This window comes from Lagopus leucura, unplaced genomic scaffold (genome assembly GCF_019238085.1).
Source record: "Lagopus leucura isolate 7727_CA_CO unplaced genomic scaffold, USGS_WTPT01 35416-0_obj-0_obj, whole genome shotgun sequence".
NCBI lineage: Eukaryota > Metazoa > Chordata > Aves > Galliformes > Phasianidae > Lagopus > Lagopus leucura.
Genome location: NW_024963999.1, coordinates 1 through 27,591, shown reverse-complemented (window position 1 = coordinate 27,591; position 27,591 = coordinate 1). Strand labels below are relative to the sequence as shown.

Genomic DNA, 27,591 nt, shown 5'->3' with positions numbered 1-27,591 from the left:
AAAAAAAAAAAAGGCCACCAAGGAAGAAAGCGAAGGACGCTGCAGCTTTTCCCTGCCGGACAGCCGTAAAAAAGGGAGGAAAAAAAGAAAGGAAGAAAAAAAAAAAGGAGGAAAAAAAAAAAATAGTGACGAAACCAAATCCATCTCAGACCCCGCGTTTTTCCCAGAGGTCTCCGGTGCCTCTCGTCGGTCGCACACAAAACCAAGCCGAGGATGCGCTGCCGTCGTGCCGCCAGGAGGGGAGACGCGAGCAGGGCTGAGCCCGCAGAGCAAAGAGGGAGGTGGGAGAGGGAGAAAGGCAGAGGGAGGAGCTGCGGTCAGGTCGCTATTTGCACCTATCGTACAAAGTGAAGAAGAGTTTGTTGGTTTTTTCTTTTTTTTTTTTTTTTTTCTTTTTTTTTTTTTTTGTTTCCCCCCTCTGGAAGTTAAGTCCCCGGCGGATGGAGTTCCACTGCCATCGGGATGGTGCTCACGGGTGTCTGGTGGTGGCTTTGAAGCATTAAAAAGTGCAGTTAGAGCTCTCGGGAGGGTTCTGGTTCGGGTGGGTTTTTCTCGGTGCGCCGTTACGGAGGGGAGGTGAGGTGTGGTGGAGGGGGGCGGAGGTTTGGAGGTTATATTTCAGCTCTTCCTCGCTCGCAGGCCGCTGCCGAAGGCCGCCCTTCAGTTGCTACAGCACTGGCTCTTGTTCTGCTGGGTTTGCTCGTGAAGGTCCACGCCTCTGCTCCTCCCCGCTGCACCGCTCGTGCTCTGGGGCTCGCTCTTTGGCAGCTTCTTGGCTGGAGGGGGGAGAGAAGCATCAGCAGGGCTCCCAGTGCCGCTCCAGGGAGGAGGAAGAGCTGCCCTGAGCCCCAACGCCGCGCTCAGGAGGCATCGGCTCCGCATCGCACAGCAGGGCGGGCTGTGAGGGAACCGCCCCCCCCTCACCCTGCAGGACCCACAGGCCATATGAGGAGAGGCTGAAGGAGCTGGGAATGTTCAGCCTGGAGAAGAGGAGGCTCAGGGGAGACCTCACTGCTCTCTATGGCTGCCTGAAGGGAGGCTGTAGTGAGCTGGGGGTCGGCCTCTTCTCTCATGTCATCAGTGATAGGACCAGGGGGAATGGTTTCAAGCTACGGCAGGGAAGATTCAGGCTGGACATGAGGAAGTATTACTGTTCAGAAAGGGTGGTCAGGCACTGCAATGGATGCCCAGGGAGGTGGTGGAGTCACCGAGCCTGGGGGTGTTCAAGGAAAGGCTGGATGTTGTGCTGAGGGACATGGTTTAGTGGGAGCTACTGGGAATAGGTGAACGGTTGGACTGGATGATCTTGAAGGTCTTTTCCAACCTTGGTGATTCTATGATTCTATGACCCCCCACCCCCCTCCCCCTGCAGCCTCACCGATGGCCAGGAAGAGGTCGTTCACATTCATCGCCGTCTTGGCCGACGTCTCCATGAACAACAGGCTGTTGTCATCTGCGTAAGCCTGCGCCTCCTGGAACAGAGCAGCCAGGTGAGGCTCCAGCAGCCACGGGGGGGCTGCAGGGTGGGCAGCTGACACTTACTTCGTACTCCACCATACGTTTGCTGGCCAGGTCGGCTTTGTTGCCCGCGAGCGCAATGACGATGCTGGGGCTGGCTTGCCTCTGCAGCTCTTTCACCCATGTTTTCGCCCGTGCAAATGTTTCCTGGGAGCAGAGAGGGGGAGATGTGGGGTTACCACGAGGCGGGCGCCCCCCAGGGACCACCCACCACGGGCTGAGCCTGAGCCGAGAGCCTCACCTGGTTGGTGATGTCGTAGACCACGATGGCGGCCTGCGCCCCCCGGTAGTACATGGGGGCCAGGCTGTGGTATCGCTCCTGGCCCGCCGTGTCCCAGATCTCAAACTTCACCGTTGTGTCGTCCAGGCAGACGGACTGTGTGAGGAACGCCGCTGTCGGGAGGGAGGAGGATGTGAGCATCACCCCGCTGCCCCCCAGCGCCCAGCCCACGACCGCCCGGCCCCCGGTGATCGAAGGTGCGGGAGAGGGAAGCCGGCACGAGGCACAAATGGAGGCGGCAGCCGCAGGAGCGCAGCTCCAGCCCCGGTGCAGCCTGCAGGCAGCGCCCCCCAGCGACTCACCCCCGATGGTGCTCTCCTGGTACTCGTGGAATTGCCCCTTGACGAAGCGCAGCACCAGGCTGGATTTCCCCACCGCCGATTCGCCCAGCAGCACCAGTTTGAACTGACAGATTTTGCTGGCTTGGGATTGCCCGTTCGGCCTGGCGGCTCCTCTGCTGGTCATGGCCGGGCTGCTGCTGGGCTCCTGCCCTGCTGAGAGCCGGGAAGGCACCGACGCTGGGAGCGCAGGCGTTGGTTCCACCAGGCAGTCCTGGAAGGGGAGGAAAGCAGTCGGTCACTGCGTGCTGCACCATTAAATCCCTCCGGCCAAATGCAGTACAGGTGTGACGGGCGCGGGCACCCTTGGGTGCACAACGAGGACCTGACTGCTCTGCTTCCAGAGCGACTCCCAGGAGCTGGGTGGGAAAGGCTGACCCCGAGTGACGCCCAGGGGAGGCAGCGCCTCTGCCAGGACAAGGCTTAGCCTCGCGTCCCAGGCTGCTCCTGTTTGTACCACAGCACAGATTCCTCAGCTGCTTCACCTCTCCCTGCCCAGAGGAGAAGCTGGGAACCGACTCCGCAGCTCAGCCTCCAAGTTCCTCAGCCTGAGGTTCTTTTTCTGCTTTCCCTCGGCACGCACTCAGAGCAGACAGCACAGCGCATCCCATCCGCATCAGCAGCTCCTTCAGCCACAGCACTGATGGGTCACCGTGCAGCCCGAGTCCTTCAGCTCCCACACCGGGACAGCAGGGAAAGCAAGGTTTGTGCTTTTCAAGCTAATCTCATTCATTCATTATTTTTCTTTTAAGGCTCACCTCCCATACGGCTGTAGGACACAAACAGCTGCTGGAGCACAGCCAACAGGGGAAGGCCATCAGTGCCTGCGCCCCCACGCACGGCTGCGAACGAAGCACCTCCATGCAGTGCTGAGCCCAGGCCTTGAGCCTCACAGCCCCCACAACCCACAGCCCCCTCAGGCCCAGCCCCGGGGGGGGGGAGGTTCCACTTCACCTTTGCACTTCCACGGGCTGGATGCAGTGCTGCAGCACGCACACCCTACAGCACCAGCCCCAGGACCACCGGCTGCTCCTGTTACACCAAATCCTCTCACCTGCAGAGGCAACCAAGCTGAACTGTACACAGTTACTCCCACCACACCTTTGTGTCACAGCCAGCAGTGCTCACTGTGACTCGAGGTGCGAAGCACTGAGCTCCATAAGCACACACAGGCCCATGAAACACCAGCAGGCGCTGACTGTGGGGCACCGTGCTGCGCAGCTCCCCCAGTACAGAGCGCACAGCTGCAGCAGCGACGGCTCCACATCATGCGGGGCTGAATCGGGAGGTAAAGTCTCCCACCGCAGGACCCCACCCTGACCCTACGAGGACGCGGAGCCCCTGGGAGCAGCGCCGCCAGCAGCAGCACAGTACAGCATTGCAACAGCCGCCAGGGCCAACTGCTTTCCTGTTACCGGGCAGACTTCTCCTATGTCCCAACCGCACTCGCACCACTGCCGAGGCGGCTGCAGGACCGGCGACCTCCGGTGGGACATAAAGGGGCCCTTTAAAACAGAGCCCGCGCCGCCCGGTCCCGGTGCATTCTTCATCTCTGGCGGCTCTGCCGGACGCAGCACCGTTTCCATTTGGCACAGTGGGGCGGTCGCACTCTCTCTCGGCCCTCACCGGACCGCCGGGTGCCGCCTCCTCGGGCGGGGGGCCCGGGGGCGGCCAACACCGGGCGTTCGCTCTCCCCCCCCTCCCCCCCCGGCCTGCGCCCCCCGCGGCGGTGCGCCCGGCTCCCCGCCGGCGCCTCGGAACGGGCGGAGCCGCGGGGAGATCGAATTGGGGGAAAACCAGAGGAATTCGGCTCGGTAACGAGAGCCCCTGTGGATACCGAAAGAACAGAACCGGGCCCGGTACCCGCCCGGCCCCGAGCTCCACCCGTGGGACTCCGGCAGCCCACGGCTCCCCCCGGGAGCTCGGCGCACCGCGGCACGGCGGACCCGGTCCCCGCCCCAGGCCGGGCCCAACCCCGGGCCCAGGCCGGACCCGGCTGTTCCGGTCCCTCTGGGCGAGCCCTGCTGGGCTCCAAAGCCTGCACGCGCGGGAGGCGGCCCGGAATCCGGCCCGGCGCTCGGCCCCGCCTGCAGCCGCCCCGCTCCCGGTACCTGCGGCCCCGGCCTCCCGCTGCGGCCCGAGCACACAAACAGCGCCTCAGCCCAGCCCTCCTCTCGCGGGCGGGATTAAGGCGCGGCTCCGCCAATGGGCGACGCGCGACGGGGCGGCGGGCACGCCTCTTCCTGTCGGCGCAGCCAATGGGAGTGGCGGAGTATGCGTCATCGCCCCCGCCCCGCGCGAGACGGCCTATGGAAGACGGTGATTGGACGGATGGGCAGCGCGGCACCGCCAATAGGAGTAAGGGAACGGTGAGCCAGTGGTCAGTAGGAATGCCGCGGGGAGGCGGGGCCAGAGGTGAATGACGGAGCGCCCGGCCAGCGGGATGCGTCACCGCGTAGGGGGCGTCACCAGGAACAAATAAGGTGACCGAAGGGGGCGGACCCCTGCTGCAGCAGTGACCAATCACAGGGCAGAGGAGGCCCAGCCGGGCCAACCCGCGGCTGGCGGCGCGATGAATGACGAAACGTAGGGCGGTGCCTCGCGGCCATTCACGGGCCGGGTTGCCCATGACTGACAGCCCGTGGAGCTGCGGGGGCCGCCGGGAGCCGCGACCTCTGACCCCCAGCGGCTCTCCTTCACTTTTGCGCTGCGGTCTTCGGCGGGGGCGGGGCTAAGCCTGGCCAGTAGCAGCGCTTCATAGCGCCAGGGGGCGGGGCCTACAGGGACCGGGGCCTCATACGGACCCTATGGGGGCGTGGATGGGGCAGTGGGACGCAGGGACGTGTATGGACCATATAGGGACTATGGGACACAACGGGCCCTACGGCGACCGTGTGGCATGTATGGGTGCTGTGAAGAGATGGGGCACATATGGGCCCTATTGGTATTTCAAGGACCTGGGGGCAGCCACTGGGGAGCCCTACGGGCATAGCAGCCCTACAGATGCACAGGATGGTGCTGGGGGAGCTGCAGGCAGGTGACAGAGGACAGACTGCTCCCAGCCAGCTGAGGAGGGGCTGATAGGGGTCAGACACCCACAACCCCCCCCATGTCCCACAGGCACTGCTGAACAGGAGCTGCACAAAGGGCTTTAAATGTCAACTACAAAATGGCAAAAAAGTTACAAAAGTCAGCGAGGAAAAGCCCGCGGGGGGGAGGGAAGAGGTGGACCCCCACTGCCACCCCGGGGATGGAGGAGAGGGGGACAAAGGGAGGGGGAAGGCTCTGTCCCTCGCCCTCCCACCTCACCCTCAGCTGTAAGTGCCCGAGAGCCCAGGCAAAGGGGGGGTCCCCGCCCCGAGCAGTCCTGGGGGCCGGGGGTCCCAGTGTCCCACTCTGCGCTCGCGCTGTCTGCAGCCAACGTGCCCACCCCCAGCCCAGTGCTCACAGGCGCAGGTGGGGGACAGCCCTGGTGACATCACGGAAGAAGGGATGGCCCAGCGCTGCCTTGGCCGAGATGCGTTTGTTGGGATCGTAGTGCAGCATTTGCTGAAGAGAAGCAGAATTGGGGACGGTGAGGGGGGGGGGGGGGCTCCTCATTGCGTCTCCCCTCACCGTCCCCCCCCGGCCCTGTGCTCACCGCCAGCAGCTTGCGGCCCTCCTCATCCAGCGGCGGCACCACCTTGCCCAGATCCTGCCGGGCCCACTTGGGGAAGCTGGGCTTGTAGTCGGGCAGGGCGGTGACGCCGGGCCAGGCGGCCTCATCCGGAGTCCCCAGCGTGCGGAAGATACGGAAGAGCTGATCGATCTCTGAATCCCCGGGGAAGAGCGCGCGCCGCGTCACCTGCACGTGGTGGCATCAAACGGCCCCCGCCCCGCGTGAGCACCCCGTGATGCTGGGTCTGGGCTGGGGGCTCACATGATGCTCCCCCACCCCCACCCCCCCGGCACCCACAGAGCCCCTTTGTGCCTCTGTGCTCGCGGCCGGCCCCGCGTGCAGTGATGTCAGGGCTGAGATGGCAGCATGGGGGCAAACTGGGGCACATCCTGAGTGTCCACAGTGTGTGACCACAGCGCCCCTTGGTGACCTCAGAACGCGACCACAGTGTCCCCTCAGTGTCCCCAGGGCGTGTATTGGTGGTATCCCCAGGGTATCCCCAGGGTATCACATAGGTGTCAGTGGGGCAGGTCCTTTGTGTCCCCAGGGTGTCAGCACAGCATCCCCTTGGTGTTTCTCAGGGCACATCTTTAGTGTCCCCAGAGTATGACCGCAGTGCCCTGTCCTCCAGGACACATCCTTGGTGACCTCAGAACGTGACCACAGTGTCCCCTCAGTGTCCCCAGGGCACGTCCTTGGTTTTCCCAGGATACCCCCAGCGTATCCCAAAGGTCTCAGCAGGGCAGCTCCTTAGTGTCCCCAGAGTATGACCACAGTGTCCCCTTGGTGCCCTCAGGGCAACCCCACAGCACCTCCAGGGCATCCCTCAGTGACCCCAGGTGTCCCCTGGAGTAGCAGCTGCTGTCCCACGGGGATGCAGCCCCTCCCCTGCTACTCCACCCCCCTCCCCCCGCTCACCATCTCGGCGAAAATGCAGCCCAGGCTCCAGATGTCCACAGCAGTCGAATAATACTTGCAGCCCAGCAGGATCTCAGGCGCTCGGTACCACAACGTCACCACCTGCGGGGTGGGGGGGGCAGACTTTGAGCACAGAGCCACCCCTGCTGCCCGCAGCCCCCCATCCCTACACCCGCCTCGTGCGTGTAGGTGCGCACAGGCACCCCAAAGGCGCGTGCCAGCCCAAAGTCAGCCAGCTTGATGGCACCGTCGGCATTGATGAGCAGGTTCTGAGGCTTGAGGTCTCGGTGCAGCACGCGGTGTGCGTGGCAGAAGGCCAGGCCTTGCAGCAGCTGGAACAGGTAGCTCTGCAGGGATGGGAGGGGGGGAGGTCAGCACTGCCCCGTGCCCCCCCGCCACCCCCGCCCCAACCCACCTTGATGAGCGGCAGCGCGATGCCGCCCAGGGACGATGCATCCATGAACTTCTTCAGGTCCTGGTGCAGGAACTCAAAGACCAGGTAGAGCTTGTTCTCCGTGTGGATCACATCCAGCAGTCTGGAGGAGGGGTGGCCTGGGTGCTAGCATCACCCCCCTCCCACCCCAGTGCATCTGGACCCCCCTGCAGCCCCCAGACCCCCCCGCAGCCCTCAGACCCCCCCGAAGCCTCCGGATCCTCTGCAGCTCTCAATCCTCCCCCCAGCCCCTCAGGCCTTCTGCAGCCCCCAAACACCCCCACAGCCCTCAGACAACCCCCAGCCAAACCTCCCCACGCAGCCGGCTGCCAGCAGAGCGTCCCCATAGATTCTCTACACCCCTCCCCGCGCCCCCCCCGCGCCCCCCCTCACTTGACGATGTTGGGGTGGTTGAGCTCCTTCAGCAGCGAGATCTCTCGGATGGCCGTGCTGGGGACGCCCTCGGTTTCCCTGGGGGAGGAGCGGGTTGAGCCCTTCCCGGTGCCCCCCACGCCCCCCCCCCCGCCGCCCCCCCCCCGCTCACGTGTCCAGCCGGATCTTCTTCAGCGCCACCACCTCGCCCGTGACCTTGTTCCGGGCCTTGTATACGACGCCGTACGTGCCCTCCCCGATCTTCTCCACCTTCTGGAAGTTCTCCATTGGGTGGGGGGGCGGCCCCGGGCGGTGGGGGCGCGGCCCGGGGTTGCGGTGTCCCGGGGTCCCGGGCCGGGCACGGAACGATCGCGGCCGCCGCTTTTCCCCGGCGCGCCACAACCCCAGGGCCCCGCCCGCGCCGCTTCCCGCCGGCCGCTGGCCACGCCCCTCGCGGCGTCCCATTGGCTGAGCCCGCGGCCGGGCGGGGGGCGGCGCGGGAGATCTCTTAAAGCGACAGGCGCGGGGTGGGCGCCTCTCGACCCACGCGTGCGGCGTTCGCGGGTGCTGCGTCCCCGCGCGCCTTCTTTCCCCGGGACGCCGATGGCAGAGCAGCCGCCCTGACTGCGGTACAGGCCCTGAGCCCGGGTTGTTATCAGGCTGTTGCGAATGCAGTGCTACACACGGTGTTCCCAGGCAAACGGTCCCGCGGACGCCGTCCCCGCGGTCATGCTGTCACGCACGCAGTCCCACGCACGAGGTTCCCATGCACACAAGCGCAGTACTTCATGGCCCTCTATGTGCATCCTGCCAGCCACAGCCATCAGTGCTGACATAGGCTGGGGCCAACTGGGGGTCTGCAGTGCCCCGATGCAGCGGGGGGCCCCTGTGTGGGTGCAGTGTGGGGGTCTCCCTGCGAATGTGTCCCATCCCAAGGGGGGTTCCAGGGTCGCCCCTATAACCCAGCTCCCTGCAGCACCCGGCGCACGGATCAGGCACTGCTGTGCTGTGAGCGGGGGGCAGTGGCTGTGCCGAGCCCTTCGCGGGGGTCTCACACACCCCGAACCCACCGCCTCCGAGCGGAGCGACGGGAGCCGTGTGACCGTAGCCATGTGCGCGCACACATGCCCACACGTGCACACACGTGCCCACCCGCAGGTCCTCCCCGGGGCCGTCCCTCGGGGTGGGGCTATGTAAAGAGGGTCCCTTCTTATCCCCCCGCACCGATTGCCTTCGCCTCTCCCGGATCCGGAGCGCAGGGAGCATGCGGTTTCAAGGGGCCATCGTGCTGCTGGCGGCACTGCTGGCCCTGGCCACGGCACAGCAGCGTAAGTGGGGCTGCGGGAGGGGGGGGGGATCGTCAGGCAACCGGGGTACGTGAGGGGTGGTCCTGGCTGTAAGCTGCCCGTGGGCTTCGTGGGGCAGCCGTGGGTTACCTGCGGGACCCCAAATGGGGACGGCCTGGGGGTGGGTAGTGGCACTGAGTCTCCGAGAGCAAGATCGGCCTCGGGGTGCGCTCTGCGGTGGGTGTGGGCCCCCAGGGTGGGCTCAGCCAGCCCCGTGTTGTGGGGAGGCCCCAGCACGAGGAGGGAGCAGCGTCTCCATTGCTGTGTGCCCACGGGGAGCCCACGGGGACCCCCATCCCTCTGCGCACAAGCGATGCCATGGGGATCCCGTGGGGACCGCGTGCCCCAGCCAGTGGGGCACAGAAGGGACACGGGGGGGAGCGCTCACCCCGTCCAGCCCCGCGCTGCAGCTCAGCTGAGCGTCACATGAAACAGCTTTGGGCAGCACCATGTGACGGGCTTTGCCCCGCACCGCAGCCTGAGCCCATCACGTGTTTCTGGGGCTGGGCGGGGGGTCCCAGCGCGATGCCACGGCCTCCCTGTCCGTTTTCCCGCAGGAGGCGGCGGCCGGAGCCGCGGTGGCTTTCAGGGCCCGGTGTGGGCCGGCCGCCCGGCGCCGTTCCGGAGCTGGGACGCAGCGCGGTACCGCCCGTGGCAGGAGGGGAGAGCGCAGCAAAGCGACTGCTGGCGAGGTGAGCGCGGGGACACACAGACGCGGGGACAGACGGCCGCGGCGCTGCTCCCTGAGCCGCCGTCCCCGTGCCTGACAGGAGGCGACGTCACCTTCGACATCAGCAACGATGCTCCCACCATGGCGGGCGCCAGGGCCACCTTCTCCATCGCGCTGCGCTTCCCCAGCACGCAGACGGCGCTGCCCGACGGCCGCGTGGTGTGGAGCCAGAACTGCACCGTGAATGGTGGGCACAGCCGGGGGCTCCGCCGGGGGCACAGCCGGGGGCTCAGCAACGCCTCGCTCACGTTGTGCTCCCGGCAGGCACCCGCGTGGTGCAGGGGGAGCCGGTGTTCCCGGAGGAGCTGGCCGAGGGCTCAGATGGCGTCTTCCCCGACGGGCAGCCCTTTCCCCGCAGCGCCTGGGGCAAACGTGGGAGATTCGTCTACGTCTGGTGGACGTGGGGTGAGGACGGCTCTGTGCCGAGCTCCCAGCACTGCTGGGACGTCCCCATGTCCCTGAGCGCGGTGTCCCCGCAGGGCGTTACTGGCAGGTGGTGGACGGAGCGGCGTCGCAGCTGACAGTGGGGACGGACGGGGTGGCCCTGGGCTCCTACACCATGGAGGTGGTGGTTTATCACTACCGTGGCCGCCAGAAGTTCATCCCCATCGGCCATGCCAGCACGCAGTTCAGCATCACCGGTACATGGTGGCGGGGTGGGCGGGCTGGCAGCGGGCGCAGCGTCCCCACGCTGATGTCCCTGTGTCCCCCAGACCAGGTGCCCATTGCAGTGGATGTCACGCAGCTGGAGGCGGCAGCGGGGGACGGCGGGCGCTTCGTGCGCAACCGCCCCGTGGCCTTCAGCGTGCGGCTGCACGACCCCAGCCATTACCTGCGTGATGCTGACATCTCCTTCTCGTGGGACTTTGGGGACCAGAGCGGCACGCTCATCTCCCGCAGCCCCACCGTCACCCACACCTACCTGCAGGCCGGTTCCTTTGCCGCCCGCCTGGTGCTGCAGGCGGCCATTCCGCTCAGCTCCTGCGGCACCTCTGCACCCCCGGTTGTGGATCCCACCACTGGGCCAGCGCCTTCCTTGGGACCCACGGTCACGCAGCCTGCAGGGCCCACGGGATCCGGCACCGCCGCGGCGCCTGGCACCCCCACAGCATCCAGCACCGCCGCAGCACCTGGGACCACCGCAGCACCTGGCACTGCAGCAGCACCCGGAGCCTCCGGGGCACCCGCAGAACCCACGGGGGTCTCAGTGGCCATGCCCTCAGATGGCGCTGCCACCGAGCCCATCCCCGACCCGGTGCTCAGCACTGCAGTGCCCGGTGCAGCAGCCGGTACAGACCCCACTGCAGACCCCCTGCCCCCCACCTCAGTGTCCTCAGGTGGGGACGCTCTGGGCACTGTGGCCCCCACAGCAGTGGAGGGAAGCGTGACGGCAGGTGGGTGCTGTTCCTACAAGGCAGAGGGAGATGGGCTTTGGCCTGGGGGGTCCTGCGAGGGAATGGTTGGGTCCCTCCAAACGTTTTCCAGCCGCTTCTTTGCTTGGGGCTGCTGCAGGTGTGGGGACAGCAGGGGATGTGGCCGCAGCCACCCCTGGAGCCACCGCTGCGGACACAGCTGTGGACACAGCTGCAGCCACGGATGGGGATGCAGTTGGACCCACAGCTGCAGCTACAGCTGAATCCATAGCAGATCCCACAGCTGGAGCCACAGCCGTGTCCTCTGCCAGTGCCATGGCTGGAGCCACAGCGGAGCCGTTGCTGCTGGTGAAGCGTCAGGCACCCGAGGCTGAGCCCAGCGGCTGCGTCCTGTACCGCTATGGCAGCTTCTCCACTGAGCTCAACATCGTCCGTGAGCACCGGGCTGAGGGGCTGGGGGGGGGTCCAGGGGGGTTCAGCCTTCATGTGACACCCCGTCCCCTCACAGAGGGCATCGAGAGCGTGGCCATCGTGCAGGTGCTGCCTGCAGAGCCTGAAGGCAGCGCAAACAGCGTGGAGCTGACGGTGACGTGCGAGGGGAGGTGAGGAGAGCTGGGCACGGTGCGCCAGAGATGGGAGCAGATGGGGGGACGGTGCACGGGGTTGGGGACAGCTGGGAGCCCACGGGCTGGAGCTAGGCAGAACGTGGGGATGGCAATGGGGGCTGGGGGGTCCTGGGAGCGCACTGACCCCCCCCCAGCCTTCCCGAGGAGGTGTGCACCGTGGTGGCGGATGCCGAGTGCCGCACAGCGCAGACTCAGACGTGCTCGGCCGTGGCACCGGCGCCGGGCTGCCAGCTGGTGCTGCGCCAGGACTTCAACCAGTCCGGCCTCTACTGCCTCAACGTCTCGTTGGCCAACGGCAACGGCTTGGCTGTGGCCAGCACCCGTGTGGCTGTCGGAGGTGGGAGAGGGATGGGATGGGGGAGGAAGGGGAGGGGGAGGTGTGGGGCTGCTGCTGAGCTGCTTCTGCCCCCCCAGGAGCGTCCCCAGCTGCCGGTGGCACCACGCTCACCGTGGGGCTGCTGCTCATCGTTGCTTCTCTGGGCACGGCTGCCTACACCTACCGGTGAGCAGGGGGAAGGACTGGGACAAAGGGGGGGGGGGAGAGGGACACGGAGACAGCACAGCATCACCCCCTCTCCCTTCTGCTTGCAGCCGTGTGAAGTACAGCCCACTGCTGCCCGCAGCCCCCCCAGCCCCCAGGCCCCACAGCTGGCTGCCCCCTGGTGCTGCCCTGCGTCTGCTGCTGCGCCAGGCTTTTGGGGGGGCTCCCAGTGGAGAAAGCAGCCCCCTGCTGCGTGCCAACACTGTCTAGGAGGGGGGGAGGTGGGTCTGCATCCCACTCCCCAGTACAGAGCCCCCTGCCTGGCCCGAGCCCCCAGGATCCGGGGGGGATGCGAGTACCGGCTGCTAATAAAGACTCAGCTCAGCTGTGCTCCGTCTGTTTGCAAGGGAGGGGATGGGGGGGGCCCAGCCGCCAGCTTTATTACTACAAGAGGCACTTGAAACGCGGGGGTTGGGTGTAATAAATAGGGCACGGGTGTGGGGGGGCCTAGCGGGGTGGGGACTCCAGCCTCTCCTCCCACCCCCCCTTGGGGGAACCCATCCCTGGGTGCACAGCGGAGAATGGGGAAGGACAGAAGGGCCCTGCCCAGTGCTGGGGGGTGGGGGGGTCCGGTCCCCTTTAGCCCTCCACAGAGCCCTTCTTGAGGCCAAAGAAGCTGGAGGAGCGGGGCGGGGGGGCCATCAGCATGGGCGCCTGGTTCTTGTGGGTGATCTTGATCTGTAAGAGAGGATGAGCGTGGGAGGGGGGCAACATGGGGAGGGCACAGAACCACTGGGGGACCCAGGGGAACTAACAACACCCCCCAACCCCCACACCCATCCAGCATGGGGATGCATACAGTGCAGGGTGGCTGCATCCAGGGCTCTCCATCAATCTGCATGGGGAGGGCTTTCAGCGTCCTGCAACAACAGCCCCCTTACGGTTCACCCACAGCCCTTCGGGGGGGGGCACAACCCCCTCCCCCCCCCCCCCCTCCCCAGGGCTCACCGCACGGTGATCTCGGAGCACTTGGCCAGCCGCGTTCCTGCGCTCTTCAGCCCTGTGTAGATCTGCCCCATTTCCAGCACTCCCTCCAGCCCCACAACTTCCAACCGCTGGTCGCTCAGGTCTAAAGGGGAGGGGTGGAGGAGGGGTCAGGACCGCGCCAGCCTCGAGGGAGGGATTGTTTCCAAACCGCCCCCCCCAAGCCACGCACCCTGCACGCAGGTCTTGAGCGTTTCGGCGTCGGTGATGGCCGGGGGCTGAGCGGCACCGGGCGGCCGCCTCGCCTCCCCCAGCGGGCGCTTGGTTTCACCCCACAGGTTGGAGCCTCCGTGCATGCTGGGGATGTTGAGCACGGCAACCCCCGCCAGCGCACCCCGCAGCTCCAGGGGGGTCCCGCAGCACTGGGGAGGGGGGCGGGGTGAGGGCAGAGCGCCAGGGGGGGGCACAGGGATGCAGGGACGAGGCGCACCTCGATGCTCAGGCACTCCTTGAGCTTCTTGCAGGTGGCAAAGAGCGTCTCAGAGGTGGCAAACTCCAGGTACCAGAGCTTGTTCTTCATCCTGGGGGGGGGAGCGCAGCATGGTGGGGATATGGGGACGCACGGGGGGGTCGCAGGATGCGGCCCGGGGCCAGCACTCACCTGCTGTTGAACTTCTCGGGGTATTTCTCCCGCATGACGTGGAAGCGGTGCGCGATGGAGGCGTCCTGCGGGGGGCAGATGGGCGCAGTGTGGAGGGGTGACACCCGGCCGTGCTGCGCCTCCCCCTCCCCAGCAGCTCCCAGCCCCACGCACCACCCCAATGGAGAAGTAGTTGTTGACGATCTCGTAGGGCACGGGGTCACCAGCCTCGGTGGGGCAGGTGGGCAGCACCCGCAGGTGCCAGCGGTCCATCTGCACCACGCTGCTGCCCTCGATGTCCTTCAGGATCTTCACCAGGTTCTCCCCATCGTAGCCTGCGGGTGGCGTTGGGGGAGACACGGGATCAGGGGGGAGGCTGGGGGATATTGGGCTGCCCACCTCCCACCCCACTGCTCACCTCCACCCCAGCGCAGGCACCGCGCCAGGTCGTTGCCGGTGCCCAGGGGCAGAACGGCCACGGGTGGTCGTCGGGGAAGGTTGGCTTTGTCTGCAGGGAGAAGTGCAGTGAGGGGGGGGGGGGGGGGGGGGGAGGATTTGCCCACCAAATCCTGGGGTGTGGGGGGACGGGGGGCTGCAGACCCACCAATGGCATCCAGGATCCATCCCACGGTGCCGTCACCGCCGCACACCAGGATGCGGAAATCTGGCACGTCCCGAAAGAAATTGAGCCTGGGGGAGAAGGGAAGGGAAGAAAGGAAGGCAGGGAGGGAGGTCAGGGCTGGTTGCCCCCCTCCCAGCACTTACACGCCCCCTGTCCTATTCTCCCCTTACCCTGGGTTGGGTCCTCCTTGCTGCAGGTTGTAGACCTGCCGGGGGTTCAGCAGGTACTGGAACTTCCGGAGCACTCTGCAGGCAATGGGAAGGTGGGCTGGGGGGGTCCAACCCCCACCTCCCCCTAAATCTGTGTGTGGAAGAAGGCCCCACAGCGTGCCCAGTATCTGCCCAGCCCCTCACCTCTTTCCCTGCTTCCCTCCGCTCTTGGGGTTGACGAAGACGAGGAGTGGGTGGGTGTCGGGCACAGGGCTGACCTGTGGGTTTGGGGGAGGGGGGGTTGAGTGCCAGGCATGGCCCCATAGGGGGACACAGATACGTGTGGGGGCACAGGGGTAACAGGGGAGCGTGTCTCACCCGCAGCGCCTGTCCTTCGGGAGTGGTGAAGACCTGTGGTCCGTCCTCACCCAGTGTCCCACTCTCATCCTTTTGGCTGTTCTGCCGCTCCTGCACCCCCAGCAGGGAGGTGACACCCACGTCCCCAAACAGGGACATCCCTCATTCCACTAAATCCCCCCCCCTTCCCCTGAGCTCACCAGCACCACAGGATAGATGGCGGAGGGGGGCAGGATGTGGTCCCTCAGCAGCCCACAGTCACAAGCAGGGGGCACAGCGGGCTTGCAATCCTCATGGATCTGGGGGGCAGAGACCACGTCCAGCCACCCCATCCCTTGGGGATGGATGGAGGAGACGGGGACCCCCCTGTGACACCAACCAGCACCACGGGGGCCCACATCCCCTCCACCCATCCCCACCTTGAGGTGACACCAGACGCAGTGCAGCCCCGTCAGGCTCTGGAAGCTCTTGATTTTCTTCTGGCATTTGCCACACTTGCTGGCCTCGCAGCCCCCTTTCACCCAGACGTGGGCTTGGACCTGCGTGGGCAGTCATGGCGGGAGGTGGTGGGACAGACGGACGGAGGGACGGACAGACAGGAGGAGGAACGGGTGGGCAGGCGGACGGAGGGACAGCCAGGCGGGCAGGCAGCTGCACAGCTTGACAAAGGAGACGGATGGGCAAACGGACAGATGGACGGACAGAGAGACGAGCGGACGGACGGATCGCAGATGGAGCCACGGACAAACAGACCGGCAAACGGAGCAGGCGGGCGGGCAGACGGACGGACAAATGGATGGACAGACGGGCGGACAGCCGGGGCACTCACACCGGCCTCCTTGCGGGACTTGGCGTAGGTGCTGATGCAGCTGGGGGGGGCCTTGCGGGCGCAGCGCTCGTGGACCGTGAACTTGCAGACTGGGGGGCGCGGCCGTGAGGGGGCGGGGCTCGGCCCCTGCTCCCACCCCCCCAAACTGTCCCTCAGCCAATCGCAGCACGGCCCCCTCCGCCCCGGGAACCAATGGCAGCCCGGAGTTTCCCGGGTGGGTGGGGTTTCTGCAGTAGCCACGCCCGCTTTGGGCGCGGGGCTTCCTCAGCTGGAGGGGGCGGGACTTCCTGCGACACCTGGGGCGGGGGTCCCTCGCACCGCATCCCCACCCCCCAGCGCCCCCATCCCACCCAAGGGAGGGACGCCACCCCATCCTCGTCCCTGTCCTCACCCCTGTGCCCCCCCATCCCACAGCCACCCGTCCTCATCCCCAGCCCTCTTCCTGCCTCCCCCCATCACTGTCCTCCTCCCCATCCCCTCCCTGTCCCGCCTGCATCCTCACCCCATATCGTGTCGTCCCCCCCCCCCCCGCCCCCCCCCCGCCCCACTCACAGGTGCAGCACAGCCCCTGTTTACGCAGCCCGACCAGCAGCGTCTCGCACACGTTGCAGTAGGCGGGACGGTTGAAGTGTTTCAGGCGCCACATGTGCTGCCCATCATCCTTCATGTGCTGACAGGGTGGGGGACGGGGGGGTCAGGACAACCCCGGGGGGGGTCCCAGCACGGCGCACCCCCTGCACTCACCACCTCCAGGCCCAGCAGCACCAGCAGGGGGATGTTGGTTACACCGCCGCGCAGCCACTCCGCCAACGACACCGCGCCACTGCCATCATAGTCGATCTCCCGCATCATCTCCTGCAGGATCTGGGGGGGACGTGGGGCTCAGGGGGTCTGGGGGGGGGCACACGGTGGGGAGGGATGCGGGGCCACTCACCGGCTTCAGCTCTGTGACGTCCCAGTCCAGGTATTGGGCCACCCGCATCATCTGGGTGATGATCCGCTCCACCTCCTGCAGCACGGCGTGGCGAGGATGAGGGTGGGGGTGATGGCGGGGGTCCCAGATGCCCCCCCCAGCCCTGTCCCCTCACCGAGCTGTCCAGGAGCCCGTTCCCATCCTTGTCGTACAGCTTAAATGTGACTGCAGGGGGAGGAAGGGGCACAGCAGAGTCAGATGGCAGTGCTCCCCCCGGCCTCCTGGTGCCACACGACCCCCACTCACACTCCAGCTTGTCCTCGGGGCGCCCGCCCTCCAGCAGTGAGAAGTAGCAGGAGACATCGTTAACGCAGACGAGGTCAGCATCTGTGGGATGGATGAGGCTGAACCCACGCTCCCCCCCCGGGCCCGGCCCCACCCCCCCATTTCCCAGTCCCCCCCCCGTGTCCTCACCAGCACCCGGCTGCCCTGTGCTCTGGAAGGACCTGAAGAGGTGATGGCACAGCGTGTCCGGGACATCAGCTGCCTCCAAGTAGCTCCTCAGAAACAGCTTGAAGCCCTCGAAGTCCACGCACTGGGGGGGGCAGAGAGGGGCTGGAGGTCTGCGGGGGGGAAGCAAGCAGCCCCTGGGGTGCGGAGGGGGGCTCACCTCTCCCTGAAGGTGCTGGGACAGCATCCCGTCACCATAGAACTCCTGCAGCACGTCCTGCACCTTCCTGCTGCTGTCTGCGGGCACAGGCGTGGGCAAGGATGCTCAGGGAGCGCACACACGGCAAGGGGCGCGCGCACACCGTGCATGCATGCACACATGTGTGCAAGGCGCACCCACGGGCACGCACACGTTCACCTTGTGTGCCCACGGCTCCATCGCAGTGCACACGTGTGCGCGGCCGCCCCATGCGTGTAAAACCCCTGCCACGCACACGCACAAAGCCACGCACAGCGTGCAGCCACACCCGCGCACACGAGCTGCTTCTCCCCCCCCAACTCACAGTCCAGGTACTTCTGGAGCTGGGCGAACTCCTCGGGGCTCAGCGTGCCCCACTCCGCGCTCTCCTCCATTGCGCTGCCTGCGGGCGGAGGGAGGCGGTGGGGACACGGCGGGGGTCTCCCCGCTTTCTCCCCGCCCCGTTTGCCCCGGCGCAGCTCCCAGCACAGCCCCGCCCCCCCCCCCCCCCTCGGGCCGGGCGGGCGGCAGCTCGCTCGCACACGCACAGGTCGGGCTGCTCGCATCCTGCTGCCACGCATCCGGCCGCCTCCCACGCACCCCGCGGGGATGCGGTTCCCTCCCGGCCCCGCGCTGAGGCGGTGCCGGCCCCGAGGGCGAAGGCTGAGCTTTGCTCCCTGCGTGGCACCGGGCGGCAGATGCTGAGCGCGGCCCGGGAGCGGCGCCGGGCGGAGGTTGGGGGGAGGGGATGTGGGACACGGAGCGACAGCCGCAGTCCCCCGGGATCCCAAATGTGACCCAAAGGGGAGGAGGACGATGCGTGCGCGTCCCTCCTGCCGCCTCCCGGAGCACCCATGGGTGATCTCAGCACCACTCCCATCCCCTTCTCCCCCCGCACCGGGGCTGCGTCAGGAACCCGCGCTGGGGGAACCGAGCCGTGGTACGATGCCGGCCCCCCCGGCCCGAGGTCGGACACGGCCCCCGGGACCCCTCCCGGAGCGGCGGCTGGTTCCCTTATTTAGTAACGGGCAGGGAACGGGAACCGTGGGGGGGCTCGAACGACGGCACCCGCGCACGGCCCCTCTCCGCTCCCGAGACCCCCGGGCTGCGCTCTCTCCCTCGAGGACCCCGGGGCGAGGCGGCTGCCGTCGGATAGGAGGCACCGGGGCCGCCTCTCGCCGTGCCGGTGTCCGCGCAGCCCGGGGCGGCTCCGGGACGCGCAGGTGGGAGCGGCGGAGCCCAGCGGCGGGGCGGGCGGGGCCGGGCCCTTCGCTTTCCCCGTTTTCCTCCTCCCGGGCGGAGGAGGGACGGGACGGGAACGCAGCTCGGAGCTCAGCGCGCTGAGCACCGGGAAGCGGACCGGGAGGGGCGCGGGACCGGGCGGCGGCACCGAACCCACGCCCCAGGGTGCAGCCCGGGCCGTATCCCGCCGGTGCCGCTTCCCTCCCGTTCCCCGCGCGGTGCCGTCGGTTCAGCTCAGCCCGATGCGCTCCGCTCCGATCGGACCGAGCCCCGCACTGCCTGCTTCAGTTCGCTCCGGTTCGATTCCTTCCGATGCAGCCAACCCCGGTGCGGCTCATCCCGGTAGCACCGGTCTCGCCTCGCCCCGCCCCTCCCTCCCGGCGCCGTCCCGCCACACCCCCGGTGCCCGCCGGTACCTGCGGGGCTCCGCTCGGTGCCGCCGCTCGGTCCGGCCCCGTGCCCGCGCGCTGTCGCCGCGGCCCAGCCCCTCTGACATCACGGCTCGGGGCGGCACCGGGAGCACGTGCGGCGGGGGGGCACAGCGCCGGGGCGGGGTCCGCTCTTCTCCGCTCCCTGCCGGGCTCGCACCTGTCCCGCGCTCACGGGGGCCGCTTCCGTTGTACCTTAAAATCGGCCGGGGGGCTAGCAGGGGGGCTGGGACCGGAGGGGGGGGCAGAGAGGAGCGGTAAGGGGTAGAAGGGGGCACGTGTGGAAATCCCCGCGGCAATCGCAGCGCGGGGCCGGGCCGCATCCGGACTGCCCCGGGGGTGCGGCGCTGGAAGGAAGGGCAGTTTGTTCCCCCCCCCCCCAACAGTGAACCGCATGATGCTGCGGTGCGGGGAGCCCCGACCCTCCTTGTTCCCCGACGTGACGCCGAAGCGGGGCGGGACCGGCCCCGAAGGCTCGGTTGAGGCGGGTTATCCCCCGGTCACCCCGGTCCCGCAGCGCGGGCACTCTCTAGCCAGGCATCACCGCAGCAACCCCGCACCCAGCAACTCCGCACAAAACGGAGCGCTGCGCCTTTAAAAACAAAATGGCCGCCGCCGCCCGCGAATCTCCCCAATCCCCTGTCCGGACGCCGCGCCGCCACTTCCGGGGGCGGGGCGTGGGGGCCGGAAGTGTATCGCGCACGCAAGATGGCGACTCCCTATGTGACTGATGAGACCGGTGAGTGCGCCGCGGTGCGGGCCCGCCGCTGCGGGACGGGGTCGGGCGGCTCCGGCGCTGCGGAGCGGGGATCTGCAGGGCGCGGTGAGGCTGAGGCCGCGCCTGGGGGCGGCGGGGCGGCTGCGCTCCGCGGGGTGGGCTCCGTCCCTTCTCTCCGTGGGCTCGGTTCCGTTCTGCTTTTTCCCTGTGGGTCCGCGCCGCGGCCCCATCTCTGCGTGGCGTTTCCCACAACGCACTCCGTGGGCTCGGACCTCCCCCTACGTTCCCTGTAGGGTCAGATCTTCTTCCTATGTTTTCTCTGGGGTCAGATCTTCACCCTGAATTCTTTACGGGCCAGTATCTCCCCCCACACACGCTCTCTATGGGGTTACATCAGTCCCCCCATGCTCTCCGTGGGGTCACATCTCCCACTCCCGTGTTTACTCCCATCCTCCCATGTCCCAGCAGGGCCGGTCCCTTCCCTTCCCCCCAGAACGGTACCAGGTGCCGGGCAGCCCCCAGCCCCCGGGAGGAGCAGTCCCTTGTGCCCCCCACCCGACGTTGCTTTCTCCCCCATAGGGAAGTACATCGCCTCTACGCAGCGCCCTGACGGCACCTGGCGGAAGCAGCGGCGCGTGAAGGAGGGCTACGTGCCACAGGAGGAGGTGCCGGTGTAAGTGGGGCAGGCAGCCAGGTGTGGGGTCCTGGGGTGGAGCCCCATTGCTGGCATCAGGGCAATGGTGTCGGTGTGCCCAGGATCCCAAATTTGGGCACTTTGTGCTGTTACCTGCGCCCCGCTGGGGCTGTGGGTGCATGGCAAGGCTGGGAGACCCCAGTGTCTGTGAACCAGGTCACGTATTGAGGTCTCAGTCTCTTTCCAGGTGCCTGAGCACTTCTGACCCCCTTAGCCCTTAGCTGAGTCCTGATGGTACGTATCTGGCTGCTCCTCTGCGCAGAGCTGGGCTGAGCCACGGCCACGAGGACGTCCTGAGGAGCTCAGGGCAGTGCTGGAGCTGAGCACTGGGTCAGGGCTGTGCTGTGCTGATGGCGAGGACGGAGGTGGTGAGGTTTGCAGCTCCACGGGGGCAGCAGTGCCGTCACTGCATCTCCTCCCATGCAGGTATGAGAACAAATACGTGAAGTTCTTCAAAAGCAAGCCTGAGCTGCCCCCGGGGCTGAGCCTGGAGCCCAACGCCCAGGCCAGCAAGCAGCCCAGCAAAGCGGAGGGCGGGGAGAGCGGACTGTCCAAAACAGCAAAAAGGAACTTGAAACGCAAGGAGAAGAGGAAGCAGCAGCAGGAGAAAGGCGAGAGGGAAACAGACGAACTGATCCAATCGCTGGAGAAGGTCTCCTTGTCGGGGGGCAGTGGCGGGGACACGAGAGCGGCCGCACCGCAGCCGGCCTGCAGCGCCCAGAGCTCCGCTGACGGGGAAGCCGCAGCCTCAGAGAAAAGCAAGAAGATCAAGAACCTGAGGAAGAAGCTGCGGCAGGTGGAGGAGCTGCAGCAGCGGCTCGACTCTGGGGAGATAAAGCAGCCGACCAAGGAGCAGCTGGAGAAGCTGGGCCGGAGGAAAGCCCTGGAGGAGGAGCTGCAGGACCTGGAGCTGGACTTGTGAGGGGGGGCCGTCGTGGGGCCGGCGTCCCCAGCGCAGGCTGTCTGGACTGAGCGCCGGCCCCTCTTTCCCGGGGTTTTGTTTTGGGTGGGTGCCGTCGTTTTTCCACAACAGTTGTTTTTTGGTTTGTTTCTTTGTTTCCCAGCTATCGGTGTTAGGAAGTCGGCGACTCTCAGATACCTCTCTCCTTTTTAAAGTTTATTCGGGGGAGCCGGGCAGGGCTGGTGCTGCGGGGGAGGCGGGGGCAGCAGCTCTTCCTTGACTTCTTCCCCAGCCCCTCGCATTCTGTGTTACGGCCTGTCGTCCTCTTCTTTTTATTTTTAAGAACGCAATAATAAAATTGCAGTAGTGACCCGGCGGCAGGAGCTCAGCTCTGCCTTTCCCTGCTGAGGACGGTGCAGGGATCCCCCCGCGCTCCCCAGCCCCCTCAGCCCGCCCAGCCGCAGCTGTGCCAACGCCAGCGTCACTTCTGGGAGCTGCATGGGACACAGCTGCCTTTGTGTCCTGTGAGCAGCGTTGGAGCGTCGGCCCCCTCTTGTGCCCCATTTTCTGGGTGGCCCCGCACTCCAGCTTGGCACCAGCCCACGTCCTGCTGCCCGTCGGGAGGGGCGGCGTATGGGACGGCGCTCGTTCTGCCCCAACCCTGCGCTGGGCTCTGCTGGGGGATGGGGTTTGGGTTCATCCTGCATGGGGCTGAGCAGGGAGAGCTGTGGTCGGTCCCGGGATCGGAGAGGTGGTGCATGGGGATGGAGCTGGGCAGTTTGAGATGGGAGAGATGATGTCCATAAGGGGGCTGGGGGATTCTGGGGGTCGCTGGAGCATGGAGGAGGAGGTGTGGGGGGTCTAGGGAGCTCAGGGCTCACAGATGGGGGGTGTTGGTGGTTTGGGGGATGCAGGAACAGGCAGCCCAGGTGGTCGGTGGAGCTGGGGGCCTCGTGGCAGCAGGAATGGGGGTAAGACAGGTTTGGGAGTCAGAGAGGGGAGCTAGGGGCAGCTGGAGGCATTCGGAACACTGTAGCTCAGGTACAGCAGTGCGTGCACAGCACTGTGTGGGTCCTACAGAAATAGCTGAGGGGAGTTATTTGCTATGAAGTCTTTCCTTGCACTGGCGGGAGAGTGGAGCTGAACGTCTCTGGAGCTGACAGGGAGCAGGGGTCGCAGTGGGTGTGGGGCTGCCTGTGGGGCAGGAGCTCCCATTTACCCTATGAGGATGCCGTGTTATTATTTGCCTGCTTAAAAGGGCAGGTGTGGGGGGGGGACAGCAACCCACAGTGGGTGGGGGGCACAGGGGCCTCTCAGAGGTGGCCTGGAGGCACCGGGGTGGCAAAGGACACAGCGGAGCCACAGCCATCACTGGGGGTCCCAGCCGGGTCCGGGGGGCTGCGTTCTCCAGCTGCTGGTCCCACGAGCTCTGGGGGTGGAAAGGGGTGTCAGTGGTGGTGCGGGGCCCCCCCTGCTCCCCCAGCACAAACTCACCGAGGCCAACGCGATGCACAAACTGTGTGTCACTGGGGCAGGCTGGTGGCGGTGGCTGCACTTGGAGGGGGTTCGGTTCTGCTGGCATTTGGCTTCCTGCTGATGGAGGTGCAGCAGCTGAGGATCACTGTAGGGAGGGGGTTCGGCACCAGCCCCTGCCATCACCCCCAGCCCCATGGCCATCTCCTCGGTCCCTGTGCCGTCCCCATTGCCATCTCCACCTCCCTCATCATTTCCATCACCCTCCGTGTCCCCTTCCCCACCTCCGCTGCCCCACGCTCATCATGCACACCCTATAACAGTTCCCATCCCTGTCCCATCCCAGTTCACTCCTCACCCTATCCCATTCCAACTTCCATCCCCACGCCTATTCCCATTTCCATCTCAAGCCATCCAAGCCTCCATCCCCATGGCCACCCCATCCCGTCCCGTCCCATCCCATCCCATCCCAATCTCTAACCCCGTCCCATTGCCATTCCCACCTCCTCCCCACAGCCATTCCCACCCCACCCCTCCCCACTCCCCTCACCGTTGCTGCAGCAGGACACCAAGCAGGCTGAGCACCGGCCAAAGCCCCAGCACGACCCAGCTGTACCAGCAGAGCTGCCCCACCGCCGCCATCCGCAGCCTCTCGGAGACGTGGAGCACCAAAGCAAACCCCTCCACGAAATAATCCACACACGCCGCCATCACGGCAGCGCCGAGGACGGCAGTGGCCAACGTGGTCAGCGCTTTGGGCCACCGCAGGGCCAGCAGGGCGCAGAGCAACGCCGGGCCCAGCAGGACCCCCACCAGCACCCACGGGCTCAGCGGCGACACCAGCGGTGCAGCAGCTGCCAGCACGGCCGCGGCCAGCAGCAGCCCCAGCAGCAGCCCGGTGGAGAAGAGCCCGACGCTGCGCAGCAGAGCGGTGACCAACCCGCAGAGCGAGCCGATGGCCAACGCGATGCCTGCGCTCACCTCCAGGCTCAGCCGTGTCTCCAACACGCGCTCCTTGTAGCACAGCAGGAAGATGGTGCTGGAGCCCAGGAGCAGCCCCGAGGTGAACATGATGGCTTTGAAGCAGCGATGGCCTGCGGGGGATGTGGGGCTCAGTGGGGGCTGCGCTGCGGTGTCCCTGGTGCCACCCCCCAGCTGCGCCCCGTGGACGCATCCTGTCCTGTCCCCACTGCCAAACGTGTTCCGTGCAAACGCCCCATTGCACCCCACAGTGCCTCCCGTGCCAGCCCCCGTCCATACACCACGTGTCCCATAGTGTCCCCAGTGCCATCCCCCATGGACACATCCCATCGTGTCCCTAGTGTGTTCCCCTGTGCCATCCCACCCATGCCCAGGGACGCGCACTGTCCTGTCCCCAACGTGTCCCAGTGTCCCCAGTGCCATCCCCCATGGACACATCCCGAGGTGGCCCCGTGTCACACCCCACAGCCTCCCCCTGGTACCTCCTCCCCCTACCCCCGGCGGTGCCCCCCCGGCGCTGTGCCACCCCCACCCCTCACCAACGCAGCCATAGAGAAGGCCGAGGACGCAGCCGAGGGTGCAGAGGACCGCCGGACCGGGCTCATAGTGCAGCCATGGCTCCAGGCGGCAACGCGGCTCCGCGGGGGCTCCGGGCTCCATCCCGGGCCGGGGAAGGGGGCGGGCGGGGGTGAGGCTGTGCTGGGGGCGGTGGAAGCGCCCAGAGGGAGCCCCGCTCCGCTCCCCCCCATTCGCGCATCTGGCGGCGGGGCCACATCTGGGGCGGGGAATCGGAGGAGGGCGGGAGGGGCCGGGGGGAACGGGGGGCTCTGAGAACATCGGGAGCAGTGGGAGGGGGTCGGGAGGGGCGAACTCTGGAGCCACCGCGGCTGCAGAGTCGACTCCATTGCTGGGGACACAGAGTGAGGAACTACGGGGGGGTGTGTGCTTGGGGGGGGGGGGTGTCTTCGGGACACACTCGTGTACCCTGGGACAGCCCAGAGCATTCCTAAGGTCGTCCTTGCGACCCCCTTCCCCCCCGCAGAGGACTTCCAGGATCCCCATCGGCACCCAGGACCCCCCCCAGCCGCTCCCGGAGCTCCACACGTGGCCCGAAGCAGCCGCGGACCCCCGGCACCACCCGGACCCGCGGGCACCGCTATGCTGCCCCCTGCTGGACAAGGGGAGGCATCGCACGATCAGCGGGGCGCCGCTACTCCGTGCCGTTGTGCGCATGCGTGAGGCCGTCTGGAGGACCTGGAGCAGCAGAGTTGGGCGGACTGTCGGCGCAGAGCGGTAACTGCACAGGGATTCAGCGCGAATCTATCGCTTCTCTAAGACCAAAAGCATGGAGCCGGCCGGAGCGGGAGCACAGGGCGGTGCGCAATGCCGTGTGCACGAACGGCGAAACCGAGCGGACCACTCCCATAGAGATCCAGGACGGCAACCCCCAGCACAGCCCACGCACAATAAGCCAGAGCCAAACCTGTGAACGTTGCAGCTTTATTGAGCCCCACAGTGCAGCAGCCCAGAAAGGCACTCATTGGAATCGATCAGTACTCCTCCCCATCCTCCTCGCCCTCCACGCTGTCAGCCCCCACCTCCTCGTAATCCTTCTCCAGGGCAGCCATGTCCTCCCGGGCCTCTGAGAACTCCCCCTCCTCCATGCCCTCCCCCACGTACCAGTGCACAAAGGCTCGCTTGGCGTACATCAGGTCAAACTTGTGGTCCAGGCGCGCCCAGGCCTCGGCGATGGCCGTGGTGTTGCTCAGCATGCACACGGCGCGCTGCACCTTGGCCAGGTCCCCCCCGGGCACCACGGTGGGCGGCTGGTAGTTGATGCCCACCTTGAAGCCGGTGGGGCACCAGTCCACAAACTGGATGCTGCGCTTGGTCTTGATGGTGGCGATGGCGGCGTTGACATCTTTGGGCACCACGTCCCCGCGGTACAGCAGGCAGCACGCCATGTACTTGCCGTGCCGCGGGTCGCACTTCACCATCTGGTTGGCCGGCTCGAAGCACGCGTTGGTGATCTCGGCCACCGACAGCTGCTCGTGGTAGGCCTTCTCGGCAGAGATCACCGGGGCGTACGTGGCCAGGGGGAAGTGGATGCGCGGGTAGGGCACCAGGTTGGTCTGGAACTCCGTCAGGTCGACGTTCAGAGCACCGTCGAAGCGCAGCGAGGCCGTGATGGAAGACACGATCTGGCTGATGAGGCGGTTCAGGTTGGTGTAGGTGGGGCGCTCGATGTCCAGGTTCCTGCGGCAGATGTCGTAGATGGCCTCGTTGTCCACCATGAAGGCGCAGTCGGAGTGCTCCAGCGTGGTGTGGGTGGTGAGGATGGAGTTGTAGGGCTCCACCACGGCCGTGGACACCTGCGGGGCCGGGTAGATGGAGAACTCCAGCTTGGACTTCTTGCCGTAGTCGACCGACAGCCGCTCCATCAGCAGCGAGGTGAAGCCGGAGCCGGTGCCGCCCCCGAAGCTGTGGAACACCAGGAAGCCCTGCAGCCCCGTGCACTGGTCAGCCTGCGGGGACACAAGAAGGGGTCAGGTGGGATCCAGGCAGCTGCGCAGCTCGGCCCTTCCTCTCATGGCCTCGTGAGGACATTCTGGAGGTGCTGCTTTTGGGGGTCTCTGGGGGTAGGAGGCACCAGGGTGATGGGGCACCAGCCGTTGCAATCTGCCCCCTTGAGGCATGGATCCCTTTTGGGGACACCGCCTGTGCGGTGGTGGCACTGGGCAGACTGGGGGAAAATGCAGGAATTGGGGTTCAGAGCAGCTCAGCCTCAGCCATGGCCTCGCATCCCACGCTTGTGCACCAGGTGATGCCTGTCCTGAGCCATCCTGCTTCAAGCTGATGTGCCAGCATCGCCTGCAGCACAGCCAGCAGCACCACAGCTCTGCTGCTGGTGTGGGAATAGAAGTTCAAAGCAATGGGGCAGCAGCACCGGTCCAACCGGCCCCATGGCGGCGGCGACACCCACACAGAAGCCCCAGGTCCAGCCACAAGCAGACAGGTTGGCACCAGGCGCAGACGGCCCTGGGGCTGGTGTGGGGAGGGGACGGCGCTGACCCATCCGCCCTGCCCTGTCCCTCTGAGGCAGCCCCACCTGCAGTGCTTAATGCTGCTGACAGTGTGAGAAGGAGCTGCTGATCCCCACCCCGCTCTCCTGCCCTCACCTTTAGGTGGGGACTCGCCCAAGGAGACCTCATATGGAGGGAATCTTCACACGACCCATGAGAAGGAAAGTGAGGTTTTCCAAAGACAGGAGCTGCCCTGCAGGCCCATCGCACACCCAGAGCCACCCACCACAGGAGGAGGAGGAGGGGGTCCCATAGGAGGGGGTCCCATAGGAGGGGGTCCCACGCTCCCGCAGCCCCGCAGCACAGCTCCACGCCGCCCCACGCTCCCGCTGCCTGGGGGCCCCAACGACGCGCCGTACCCACCAGCTTGCGGATGCGGTCCAGCACCAGGTCGATGATCTCCTTGCCGATGGTGTAGTGCCCCCGGGCGTAGTTGTTGGCCGCATCCTCCTTGCCCGTGATCAGCTGCTCGGGGTGGAAGAGCTGCCGGTACGTCCCCGTGCGCACCTCATCTGCGGGCACCGCGAGCGCCGTCAGCACCGCCACGGCCCCCCCTCAGCCCCCCCAGCCCCCAGCCCGCCCCGCTCACCGATCACAGTGGGCTCCAGGTCCACGAATATGGCACGGGGCACGTGCTTGCCAGCGCCTGTCTCACTGAAGAAGGTGTTGAAGGAGTCGTCCCCCCCGCCGATGGTTTTGTCGCTGGGCATCTGCCCGTCGGGCTGGATGCCGTGCTCCAGGCAGTACAGCTCCCAGCAGGCATTGCCGATCTGCACGCCCGCTTGGCCCACGTGGATGGAGATGCACTCACGCTGC

At 66.7% G+C, this 27,591-nt stretch overlaps 7 protein-coding genes across 10 annotated transcripts; 2 read left to right on the top strand and 5 right to left on the bottom strand.

Annotated features, from left to right (window-relative positions):
• Nucleotides 1-446: 446 nt before the first annotated feature.
• RAB5B (RAB5B, member RAS oncogene family) lies at nucleotides 447-4,311 on the bottom strand. Of its 2 annotated transcripts, XM_042891752.1 has the most exons (7): nucleotides 4,248-4,311; nucleotides 3,091-3,190; nucleotides 2,101-2,350; nucleotides 1,760-1,911; nucleotides 1,543-1,665; nucleotides 1,379-1,472; nucleotides 447-776 (listed from the first exon to the last, which is right to left on the bottom strand). In XM_042891752.1, exons 3-7 carry the CDS (start codon nucleotides 2,261-2,263, stop codon nucleotides 661-663), a joined length of 648 nt encoding a protein of 215 aa, XP_042747686.1. In that variant the 5' UTR covers nucleotides 2,264-2,350; nucleotides 3,091-3,190; nucleotides 4,248-4,311; the 3' UTR covers nucleotides 447-660. The 2 variants fall into 2 exon arrangements, with proteins under 2 accessions (XP_042747686.1, XP_042747687.1); XM_042891753.1 differs by lacking the exon at nucleotides 3,091-3,190 and having other exon boundaries at nucleotides 4,248-4,307.
• A 958-nt stretch (nucleotides 4,312-5,269) lies between these two features.
• CDK2 (cyclin dependent kinase 2) lies at nucleotides 5,270-7,858 on the bottom strand. Its single transcript, XM_042891749.1, has 7 exons — nucleotides 7,690-7,858; nucleotides 7,539-7,616; nucleotides 7,128-7,248; nucleotides 6,889-7,059; nucleotides 6,713-6,814; nucleotides 5,777-5,980; nucleotides 5,270-5,685 (listed from the first exon to the last, which is right to left on the bottom strand). Exons 1-7 carry the CDS (start codon nucleotides 7,803-7,805, stop codon nucleotides 5,581-5,583), a joined length of 897 nt encoding a protein of 298 aa, XP_042747683.1. The 5' UTR covers nucleotides 7,806-7,858; the 3' UTR covers nucleotides 5,270-5,580.
• A 923-nt stretch (nucleotides 7,859-8,781) lies between these two features.
• On the top strand, nucleotides 8,782-12,433 carry PMEL (premelanosome protein). Its single transcript, XM_042891750.1, has 11 exons — nucleotides 8,782-8,845; nucleotides 9,421-9,555; nucleotides 9,634-9,780; nucleotides 9,858-9,998; nucleotides 10,073-10,234; nucleotides 10,307-10,987; nucleotides 11,106-11,399; nucleotides 11,475-11,568; nucleotides 11,727-11,929; nucleotides 12,007-12,094; nucleotides 12,184-12,433. Exons 1-11 carry the CDS (start codon nucleotides 8,782-8,784, stop codon nucleotides 12,341-12,343), a joined length of 2,169 nt encoding a protein of 722 aa, XP_042747684.1. The 3' UTR covers nucleotides 12,344-12,433.
• A 35-nt stretch (nucleotides 12,434-12,468) lies between these two features.
• Nucleotides 12,469-18,954, bottom strand: DGKA (diacylglycerol kinase alpha). Of its 3 annotated transcripts, XM_042891745.1 has the most exons (23): nucleotides 18,914-18,954; nucleotides 17,581-17,658; nucleotides 17,238-17,314; nucleotides 16,874-17,162; nucleotides 16,743-16,792; nucleotides 16,589-16,663; nucleotides 16,399-16,518; nucleotides 16,207-16,324; nucleotides 15,655-15,743; nucleotides 15,245-15,364; nucleotides 15,026-15,124; nucleotides 14,847-14,936; nucleotides 14,673-14,746; nucleotides 14,490-14,564; nucleotides 14,302-14,387; nucleotides 14,116-14,205; nucleotides 13,872-14,032; nucleotides 13,719-13,783; nucleotides 13,548-13,638; nucleotides 13,290-13,479; nucleotides 13,082-13,202; nucleotides 12,933-12,993; nucleotides 12,469-12,811 (listed from the first exon to the last, which is right to left on the bottom strand). In XM_042891745.1, exons 2-23 carry the CDS (start codon nucleotides 17,648-17,650, stop codon nucleotides 12,713-12,715), a joined length of 2,310 nt encoding a protein of 769 aa, XP_042747679.1. In that variant the 5' UTR covers nucleotides 17,651-17,658; nucleotides 18,914-18,954; the 3' UTR covers nucleotides 12,469-12,712. The 3 variants fall into 3 exon arrangements, with proteins under 3 accessions (XP_042747679.1, XP_042747678.1, XP_042747680.1); XM_042891744.1 differs by having other exon boundaries at nucleotides 16,874-17,314; XM_042891746.1 differs by having other exon boundaries at nucleotides 12,720-12,811; nucleotides 13,087-13,202; nucleotides 16,874-17,314.
• Nucleotides 18,955-19,558: 604 nt separating this feature from the next.
• On the top strand, nucleotides 19,559-21,626 carry PYM1 (PYM homolog 1, exon junction complex associated factor). Its single transcript, XM_042891748.1, has 3 exons — nucleotides 19,559-19,664; nucleotides 20,223-20,316; nucleotides 20,764-21,626. The coding sequence occupies exons 1-3, from the start codon at nucleotides 19,634-19,636 to the stop codon at nucleotides 21,257-21,259; spliced, it is 621 nt and encodes a 206-aa protein (XP_042747682.1). The 5' UTR covers nucleotides 19,559-19,633; the 3' UTR covers nucleotides 21,260-21,626.
• On the bottom strand, nucleotides 21,369-24,366 carry LOC122191475 (transmembrane protein 198-like). Its single transcript, XM_042891747.1, has 4 exons — nucleotides 24,232-24,366; nucleotides 23,262-23,805; nucleotides 22,733-22,828; nucleotides 21,369-22,667 (listed from the first exon to the last, which is right to left on the bottom strand). Exons 1-3 carry the CDS (start codon nucleotides 24,350-24,352, stop codon nucleotides 22,762-22,764), a joined length of 732 nt encoding a protein of 243 aa, XP_042747681.1. The 5' UTR covers nucleotides 24,353-24,366; the 3' UTR covers nucleotides 21,369-22,667; nucleotides 22,733-22,761.
• Nucleotides 24,367-25,176: 810 nt separating this feature from the next.
• Nucleotides 25,177-27,585, bottom strand: LOC122191479 (tubulin alpha-1C chain). The gene is made up of 3 exons (XM_042891751.1): nucleotides 27,365-27,585; nucleotides 27,139-27,287; nucleotides 25,177-26,217 (listed from the first exon to the last, which is right to left on the bottom strand). Exons 1-3 carry the CDS (start codon nucleotides 27,483-27,485, stop codon nucleotides 25,243-25,245), a joined length of 1,245 nt encoding a protein of 414 aa, XP_042747685.1. The 5' UTR covers nucleotides 27,486-27,585; the 3' UTR covers nucleotides 25,177-25,242.
• Between the last annotated feature and the right edge of the window lie 6 nt (nucleotides 27,586-27,591).